We start from the raw sequence: 10,122 nt of genomic DNA on the forward strand, positions 1-10,122 counted from the left end.
CTCCAACGCAGACCGGAGCTGCTTGCTGGGGAAGAAAAAGGAGAAGGACCCCCGGCCAAAGGTCGGGCGCAATGACTGGCACACCGCCCAGCCAATGAGACAGCGAAGGGGGCGGGCCCAAGAGCCGGAAATAGTCGCCCCTGACCCCCGTCAATGAAGGCTGAGGCACCCCTCTGTTGGCTAGAGCGGGCAACCAATCGGAGGCCGTAAGGTCCCTACCCTGCCCCCGCCCCCGCGCAGCCATAGGTCCGTGGCGGTATCGAGCGTGGAGCGGCCGCTAGGGGGCGAGGGCAGCGCGGGCGGCGCGGCAAGCCGCAGCGTCCAAGCGGCCGTTACGTTACGGCGGCGGCGCCACCGCCAACCGTGATAGTGGTGTGTGAGGGGTCTGGCTGTTAGCGCTTGGGGCGGGGGACTGGCGGCCTGAGGCCGCGGGGAGGGGGTGCAGCTGCGGGACGGGAGCGGGTGGGTGGTCGAGTTCCTGTAAGGCCGGGCTTGGTGTGTGAGAAGCGCGTTGGTGACTAGGCCGGGTGTGCAACAATCCAGTTTTGTGGACTTGGCTTTAGAGATGGCTAACACCGAGAGGCTTGTTTTGGGTGAAGATACCTGGGCCAGCAGCGTTCATGAGGAGCATAGCGTGAGGCACTTGAGCAAAACCCTACCTGCAGGATGCTGCGCCCCGCTTTGGCTGTCTCTGCGCATCCTTGCCCTGCCGTGTCGGAGAAGTGACACAGTGACACTGCCTCACGCTCTGACTTGGCTCCGCTGCCATTCTCGAGCCGTTCCAGCCTGGCCACTCGTAATGGCAGCGTTCAATTCATCCTCGCCCGTTAAGTTAGGTAATGTAGATCTTCCGAGTACTTCCTGTAAAGCGACAGAGCGGGCAGCGCGCTTGAAAACCAGGTTGCACCTCTGGATGAAAGACAGGAAGTGAGAGTGAGATTATACAATGCATTGCACAGAGGACAAACGTTTGTCAGAAAAGGAAATGCGTGATCCCTGTTTATATTAAGCTATGGTTGCATTGTTAAAACGTCCTTCATAGTAAAGTATTAAGACACACTGCAGCATATAAAAGCAGTATACATGAGGGATCAGTGAAAACCCCCAAATTTCACCATTTTTACATCTAGGCAGGGGCTATTGTGTTATATATTCTATGTAGTAGAATGGCAGCAGCATCAAAATTCATGGATATCACTCGATGTCAAAAAGACTCAATTAGTTTTTCATAGCAAATTTACTGTTTTGCCTAGTAATTTACTGTTTATATTACTGTAGCTTAACAGGCATTTGCTATTAATCGCTTGAGAGGACCCCAGGTAGTGCTGTGCTACTGGTTTTTTTTATAGTCTGTTGGATTCTTCTGAGTATAGAAGTGCTGAGAAGCAAGGGTATGTATTACTTTTCTTTGTGTATACATCTATGTGTGGTGAAAGCTGACAAACTCCTACATTTCTGTAGTTGTTGAAAAGTGAGTGGATGCTTTACTTAACAATATTCACAATTAGATGGTGCTGAAAAACTGAAAACACTCTGCACTGTGACTGAGGGAAAAAAAGTTGTCTGAATCAGCGTCCAAACTTAACCACCAGCCTTTTTGCCTTTTGTATGGAATTGTAACTAAAATGCTAACTAAAGTGCTATGACCTACCTGTGTTTGAGATGATCTTACTGAGGCATATGTGTCAGGCAAAAGACCATGTAAATCACACACAAGGGACAGAAAAAGATACTAAATTACAAAGCAGTTCATGAAAACTTCTTTAAAAGTCCCAGCTCTGGTGAGGTGAGAGCCCTGTAGACCCTAAACTAACTTCACTTCAAGGAACAGATTTAATAGATGGTGTAGCACTTTGCGTTAGGGAGAGAAAACATGGCTGAGACTTATTGGGGCATCTCAAAGCCTAGGGGCTGAGGGAACCCTGATGGTGTCTTAATTTTGGCTGTAAAGATCACTGTCCCCAAGCCCAGCTTTGGTGCTTGTCACAGCTCTCCTTGGTGGCAGCAGTCTGTCAGGTAGCTGGGTTTTGTGTTGAAGATGTCACATGGGGGAAAGGCCTTAGGGAGCACTCACCAGGGCTCAGCCACCATCACTGGGACTAGCAGTAATCACAACCAAGGGTAAGGACTCAAAGGAACAGTTTTAGTTACTGAATCATTTCAGTTGGCCCGGGTTCATCCAGGTGGGAGTGTGTAGCTGGATGGTCACAGCATCCACTTGTGCACCCAAAGAAGGGAGAGATTCAGGTTAGTACTTTCAGCATTTCTCACCACCAGAAAATAAGAAAAATGGCAGGGAAAAAAATTCTCCCAGCATGTCTGTAAAATACAACATTTTATAGAACCTGTTATTTTTTTATATTGATGTGTGTGGCTCAGAAGGCAAAAAAAGCTATTTTTTAACACATAGCAGTTCTAGCCTTTGATCTGAAACTCTCCCAGCTTTTTCCATTGCTAGTAGTGATGAATTCTAATTACATCTTAGTTGACAACTTTGATGAGGAATGGCTGACTGGAGCCCATTCCTGTCCTAAATAGGCCTTTTGGCTTTGAAAGGGATGACAGAAATAGAAAAGAGACTTTTGTCAGTGAAGCTCAACACAGTATGTTTACTTTCAGTGGCTTCCTTAACTGTGAGAGGCTTTTCACCTCTCCCTCCCTCTCAACTGCTTTCTATCATCACGTGTGCCTTGGTATTTCATTTGCAAAAGTGAGCTGCACAGGACAAAGCAGAATCCTCTGAACTTGATAAGCATTGCCAAATCACCATCATTACCCTCCAGCAAAAGCAGTGTTTTCTTCAAGACACAGAATAGCAAAGGGAGCTTATTGTACATCACTTCTCCAAACTGTTGATCTAATGGAGTATCTTTAATACAACTCTGTAGGAAAATGGCAAGGCTGTATTCTGTTGTAGTGGTGCTTTAGGTAACTTAAATTCACTCTTGAAAGCATGCATACATGGACAGATTGTCAAATTAAAGCTCCAGAAAATAGGAATAGGTAGTTGAGCTTAGCAGCATCTAATAGGTAATGCAGTGCTGGACCCTTTTGAGTGTTACACATATGAAAAGCTTATGGTTCAGCAAAGAAGTCTTCTTCCTGCCATGGGCACTAAGGTTGTGATTTTTGGGATTGTGTTGCCATCAAATCACTGTTGCAAAAGGCATGTAGAGCTCATGGAAGCCAGCAAGTGCCTTAAACTAAGACAGTACTTAATGCTTTATGAAAGCTTTTCTCACACTTCATTTTTTTCTCATTTCTGGACACTAAACCAGGTGCTGTGTAGATAAACAAACAAAACCAGCAGCACTGAGGATTGCTTATTAGCTGCTTTCCATTCTAAAATGGAAATGTTTAAAGTTAACTTGCCATACTTTTTTAAAATTTATTTTAAGGTACACTTAATATAATCTGAATAAAAATGAGATTAGTTAAAATTTTTTCCTGCTGAACTAATGGGGAACTGAACTAATAGAGAAGGCTGTTCATGCATGTGTCTCTCAGTCTGCCTTTGCTTTGGAAAAAATTAGGGAGTTGTGGATCAGAAAGACTGAAATGTGCTAAGAGTGTTTTAGAACATTTATTTTTCTTGGATAAGAGTTACTGGAGAGCACATAGACTTCAATTTCAGTTACTGACTGTTGAAGTGTGTGGGCTATCAATATCTAGCACCAGTGCATCTCTCAGGTTCAGTGATGGGCAGGATTTAATTCCACAGTGATACTGGTAATTACAATGCAGAATATTGTGAGAGTAATTCTGAATAACATGGCTTTTCTCTAGTATTTCTTAAGCACTGCACAGCCACTGGCTGTGTCAGGCCATCCTTGTTCTGTAGAAGTATGTTCCCAGCTTGGGAAGTTAAAAGGCTACATAGGGAGTCCATATTGGATAGAGTCCTTCAGTCTTCTGGACTCAAAAATTCTTTTCTATTTTTGTAGTAAGAAGAGCTCATTGATCCAAAATTTCTACATTTTGTATGGCTTTTTGCTTTACAGTTTTTATTATGAAAGTATTTTCCACCTTTACTAGCTGTGCTGTTTAGGAGGGATGCAGACATGAATTGTTCTCAGCATTTTTGTAATTGTTGAAAAGAGCTGCACTGTATGAGTCAAATGAGTCTGGTGGAACAGAGTGAATCCATAATCCAGCAGGAGGGGCATTTTCATGACTGAAAGACAGATAAATGCAAGAGCAGTATCTAATGTAATATTTTTGACAGTTGATGAGTTCTGTTTCTACTTGGCTACTAAATACAATGTTCAAGTAATTTTAGGAAATGCTGCTTCTAAATGCATTCCCCATCACCAAATGGGGGGAGAAGCTGCAAATTTGCAAGGCTGCTTTTAACTCTTCCCAAACATGGTTTGGATATCTGCTGCAATAATCTATAAATGAATGAGTGCTAAAATTACTTGTAAAGAAATCATTAGAACTAGGTACGAAGCTAAAACGCTTTTTAAACAGGACACAGTTATTTAAGCATCAATAGAGATATATTTAAGGTTTAGATACAATATGCTCGTGGTCATTCAGGAATTCAGAAACACCACAGTCAGTTCAGACACTGCTAAGTGTCTCAGTTACAGTCCACATTTAATAATAAATTCAAATTCCTGGCATGGCTTGTTGCTCAAGTTCTCCCCTCTCCCTGTTTTTCCTAGATTGGTGGCATACACCATGGTGGGTGCGTGCTGGAAGCTGTCTGTCTGGTTCTTTTGCTATCAAGTTGTCTCTGCAAGAGTTAAGAAGGAGGGACATTATGTTGCTGCTGTGTATGAGCATGAGTCCATCCTGAGTCCTGCCCCAGAAGCTCTGGTAGATCGCCAGTCTGCGCTGGAACTCATGGGCAGGAACCTGGACATCTATGAACAGCAAGCAGTGGCTGCTGCCAGACAGGTATGCCACAGCCCAGCAGCAGTTGCATGTGTCCTATGTATATATATGGAGTAGGTGCTATTTGAGGATAATCTCTCCCATTTGTGTTCCCAGGCAACTAAAGCCATATTTACATACATAACGATGGGCTGGTTTTTCAGACATTCCGATCTGCCAGCAGCTCTGAACAGCACACACAAAAAAAGCCAGGCCAGTTAGCAGCTTGCCTGACTCTGGTTATTCCAAGCTTGGAAAAACATGCCTATAGTTAGTTAGTATAAGGAAGTCAGCTTTCTGTTTTGGTTGAATACCTGGCTCCTTTCTGTTTTCTTCAATGGAGTGTTTTTATTGAAAGATTGTCTTACAGGCAGCTGTCTTTGGGTTTGATATTTTTTCCTTCCAGTGCTCTCAATAGAAATTCCAGAATGATTCCAACAACTAAGGAAGTTAATGGTGGAACATTCACTTCTAAAACATTTAACAACTTCACGGAATTGAAGTTTTCCATTCCTTTCTCCTACCATCCATGGGATGGTCCTCAGTCTAAATATATATATAGAGGAGAGAGATTAGTATTTTTGGCTGAGATTAGTATTTTTTATATTTTTGCACAGCCTCCTTTCCTTCCCTCCTCAAGAAAACCCACAGCTGGTTCTAGTCAGAGGAAGCAGGCACGACTGTCCCTTTGCAGAGAATAAGTGACCTGCAAGTTTCACAAATCTGTTGTTTTGGAAGAGAAGAATTAATTATTTTATATAATTTGAAAAAGGGTTTGGTGGATTTTTTTGGTTGAGTTGGTTTGGTTTGGCTGGGTTTTTTGGGGGGGCTTTTTTTGGTGTGGGATTTTTTTTTTGGTTGGTTTTGTGGTGTTGAAAGGGTTTTTTTGGGGGGGGGTTGTTTTGTTTTGTTTTTTCTTTTTGAGAATGATGGCTGGGCATCACAGTCCAGAAGCATAGTAGCTATTTTCATGCAGTACTGCATCCAAGACATAAATTATCCCAAAGCCATAGAACAGAGAACACATTTGAACTGACTTGACCAACCACAGGAATTTGATGCTGGATCTGATTTAAGAGGAATCCAATGTATGTTTAGGAACAGATCTCCCTGAACTTCAGGTAGAGACAATCTAGTTCTGGCATGGCTACATCTCAACCAGAATCTGCATTGCTTCCACAGCCAAGGTGTTTCTGAAAACCATACTTCCAGCACCTTATACAGCCCAATATGATGATAGGACTAGGGGGAATGGAACAAAAATAGGAAGGGATAGATTCAGATTGAATGTTAGGAAGAAATTCTTCACCATGAGGCTGGTGAGACACTGGAACAGGTTGCCCAGGGAGGTGGTGGAAGCCTCATCCCTGGAGGTTTTTGCAGCCAGGCTGGATGTGGCTCTGGGCAACCTGATGTAGTGTGAGGTGTCCCTGCCTGTGCAGAGGGGTTGGAACTGGATGATCCTTGAGGTCCCTTCCAACCCTGACAATTCTGTGATTCTATGATTCTAATTCAGGTATAGAGTCAGGACTAAGGGATGCTGTACCTTTGACACAGGTACAGCCCCTTTGACAAAGTTCACCTGCAAATAGCATAATCCTGAAAAAAATCTAAGACATCATCAGTGTTTAACCTAAATGATGTCATTCTCATGACTCATTCATGAATAATAGTTTTCTAAGCATTTGGATGAAGTCTCCCCTTATTTGCATGCCCGTCAAATAATGTCAACTAGGTTACTTTTCAAGCTAAAGACATGTGTCAGGTGAAGTAAGATCTTTTCTAAACACATGGTTATGTCTACTGTGAAGTCAAAGAAAGGATATTTTCAAGCTCCATTCTTGTCAAAACATATTTGGGTTACCCATAGCTGTCTTCAGCTCTTTTTACCCATGAGGTTCCATTATTCCTTTCGTATTTATGTTGGGTTAGCTATGCCTACAACACTTCTTTGTTTTACATACAGGGGGCCCAGATCATTGTTTTCCCTGAGGATGGAATCCATGGCTTCAACTTCACCAGAAGCTCAATTTATCCTTACTTAGATTTTGTTCTGCATTCAGACTCTGTGAAGTGGAATCCATGCCGAGAGCCATATCTGTTCAATGACACAGAGGTAAATGCAGGAGTGACTTCTGCAAAGAGGTGGAATGAATGCTAGATTTGTGCTCCAAGGAGGAAACTAGCTCTAGTAGTTTTGTTTAGGGAGGTAAGCAAGATGTTTAACAACTTGAAGTCACATGCTCTCAGTTCATGCTGGTTTCATTCTTAGCAGGGGAGAGGTTTTGATATGTTTTTGAGAGAGCTTTTTTTCTGCATGGGACAGCAATGTGCCCTTGTGGCCAAGAGGGCCAGTGGGATCCTGGGGTGCATTAAGAGGAGTGTGTCCAGCAGATCCAGGGAGGTTGTCCTCTCCCTCTACTCAGCCCTGGTGAGACCTCACCTGGAATATTGCTCCCCAGTTCAAGAGGGACAGGTGTCTGCTCAAGAGAGTCCAACAGAGGGCTACCAGGGTGATGGAGAGACCGAAGCACTGCTCTATGAGGAGAGACTGAGAGCCCTGGGGCTGTTCAGTCTGAAGAAGAGAAGACTGAGAGGGGATTTAAGAAATGTTTCTAAATACCTGAGGGCTGGGTGTCAAGAGGGAGGGGACAGGCTCTGCTCAGTTGCACCCTGGGATAGGACAAGGGGCAATGGATAGAAACTCCAGCACAGGAGGTTCCACCTCAACATGAGGAGGAACTTCTTCACTCTGAGGGTCACAGAGCACTGGAACAGGCTCACTAAGGAGGTTGTGGAGTCTCCTTCTCTGGAGACATTCAAGCCCCATCTGGATGTGTTCCTGTGTGACCTGTGCTGGATTCTCTGGTCCTGTTCTGGCAGAGAGGTTGGACTCGATCTCTGGAGGTCCCTTCCAACCCCTAACATCCTGTGATCCTCTGATATGCAAGAAGATTAGCTTGTTTATGAGCCATCTAGATTTGTCATCATCTCCTCCTCCCCAACCTATGAAATGGCAATCACTCTCCAATAAGATACATTGTGTGTGGGTTTATTTTGAACCCTTTTGTTTTTTTTAACAGGTTGCCCAGGGAGGTGGTAGAAGCCTCATCCCTGGAGGTTTTTAAGGCCAGGCTGGATGTGGTTCTGAACTACCTGATGTAGTGTGAGGTGTCCCAGCCCATGGCAGGGGGCTTGGAACTGGATGATCCTTGAGGTCCCTTCCAACCTTAACAATTCTGTGATTGTATATAAAACAACGTAGCAGCATCTTCATTTTTGATGCATTCTGAATGACTTGATGAAATCAGAACATTCTGACTCAGTGATTGTGTGTAAAATGATTAGCACAAGTACCAGGACGTGGCCCACTAGAATGTAATAGAGGCCACAACTTAGTACAGACCAAGGGTGATTACACAATGTGAAAACAGTAATTTGAAAGCTGTTATTTGAGTCCTAACTGCTGAAGTGAAATTGGTTCCTCCACATCGTTAAATGCGTACAGTTTCCCGTTCTGTTCTCCAGGTTCTCCAGCGTCTGAGCTGCATGGCACTGAAAAACAAAATATTCCTTGTGGCAAACCTGGGAACCAAGCAGCCCTGTGAGCAGACTGATCCTCGGTGCCCACCTGATGGGAGGTACCAGTTCAACACCGACGTGGCGTTCGATGGCGACGGCGTGCTGCTGGCCACGTACCGCAAACACAACCTCTACTTCGAGTATGCTTTTGATACTCCTCCAGAGCCTGACTATAAATTCTTTGAGACTCCTTTTGCTGGCAAGTTTGGCATGTTCACTTGCTTCGACATACTCTTTTTTGAGCCTGCAGTAAACCTCATCAAGCAATACAATTTGAAGCAAATTGCCTATCCAACCGCCTGGATGAACCAGCTCCCACTCCTGGCTGCTGTAGAGTTCCAACAAGCTTTTGCAACAGCTTTCAACATCAATATTCTAGCAGCTAATATCCACCACCCTACCTTGGGCATGACAGGGAGTGGCATATACACTCCAGTCAAATCGTTCACCTACCACGACATGGAAAGTTATGGTGGTAAGCTCATAGTAGCAGAAATTCCTGTCATTACCACAGATTATGAAGGCAATCTTGACAGTAATGAAGGATTCAGAGAGAACTTACATCCCTCATGCAAGACTTCTACAGGCATCTTCCTGGATGATCAAGTTTGCTTTAAGGAGGGAGAAGAGACCCCCAGCAGAGTATCAGAAAAAGGAAAGGAACAGTTACCTCCCCTATTTTATGCAGAAATGATGTATGACAACTTTACTTTTGTTCCTTTATGGGGGGAAAAAGGAGAGCTCCAGGTTTGTGCCAATACCCTTTGTTGTTACTTAAATTACCAGCAAGCTGTTCTAACTGATGAACTTTATGCTCTGGGGGTGTTTGATGGGCTCCATACAGTGCATGGCACCTACTACGTCCAGGCCTGTGCGTTAGTGAAGTGCAGCGGTCTCAGCTTTAGCACCTGTGGACAGGAGGTTACAGATGCCACTGCTCTGATAGATTTCCAGCTCTGGGGAAATATGAGTACCCCTTACATCTTTCCTTTGCTGCTTACATCTGGCATTACCTTGGACTTTGCTGATCACAGGGGCTGGAAAAACAACCACTATTTCATGAGCAAAAATAGAACATCTGCTGGCCTGCTGACAGCTGCTCTGTATGGACGATGGTATGAAAAGGACTAGCACAGATCAGAAGAATCAGAAGACAACAGCCCCTATGTTCAGAGCCTACATCTTCATGTGAATTGTTGAACATCTGTACTTCCTAGAGCTTTGGGTACCTTTATTACATGGCTGACCAATCAGATTGAACATTTGAAATGATAAGGAAAGCACTTCAGAGGCTGTAAGTAGAGTATGTACCTTGGCAGCTTACTTCCTACCAGGGGTAAGAGAGCTGCCTTGCAAAGTTAAAAGCCTTGTTGCAACGTGCTGAGATGTCCTACATAGGGAAAATAACATGTCCCATTTCAGTTTGTTCCTTTTCAGTTAATCCTTTGGTTTTCTGGGGTCCTGGCTGGGAGGATGGAAATGGATGGAACAGAAAACCACTGCAAAAGCAAGAGAAATAGGAAAGAGACCAAAGACACGAATACCATGCATGGCATGCATGAAAATGCATACATGCAGGTTGCATCTGGTGAGGTTCTGATTTCTGCTTAGGGTGCCATGATATTTTCCTTAGAGCCAAAAAACTCCCCTCTGAAATCATTA

At 44.1% G+C, this 10,122-nt stretch overlaps 1 protein-coding gene across 1 annotated transcript; it reads left to right on the forward strand.

Moving 5' to 3' along the window:
* Window positions 1–34: 34 nt before the first annotated feature.
* BTD (biotinidase) lies at window positions 35–9,591 on the forward strand (the record flags this gene model as incomplete). Its single annotated transcript, XM_054384840.1, has 4 exons — window positions 35–133; window positions 4,642–4,902; window positions 6,845–6,994; window positions 8,407–9,591. Coding segments are annotated over 4 exons (1,695 nt in total), but the record flags the coding sequence as incomplete, so codon positions are not given.
* Between the last annotated feature and the right edge of the window lie 531 nt (window positions 9,592–10,122).

The sequence above is a fragment of the Indicator indicator genome, chromosome 11, assembly GCF_027791375.1.
Source record: "Indicator indicator isolate 239-I01 chromosome 11, UM_Iind_1.1, whole genome shotgun sequence".
Taxonomy (NCBI): Eukaryota; Metazoa; Chordata; class Aves; order Piciformes; family Indicatoridae; genus Indicator; species Indicator indicator.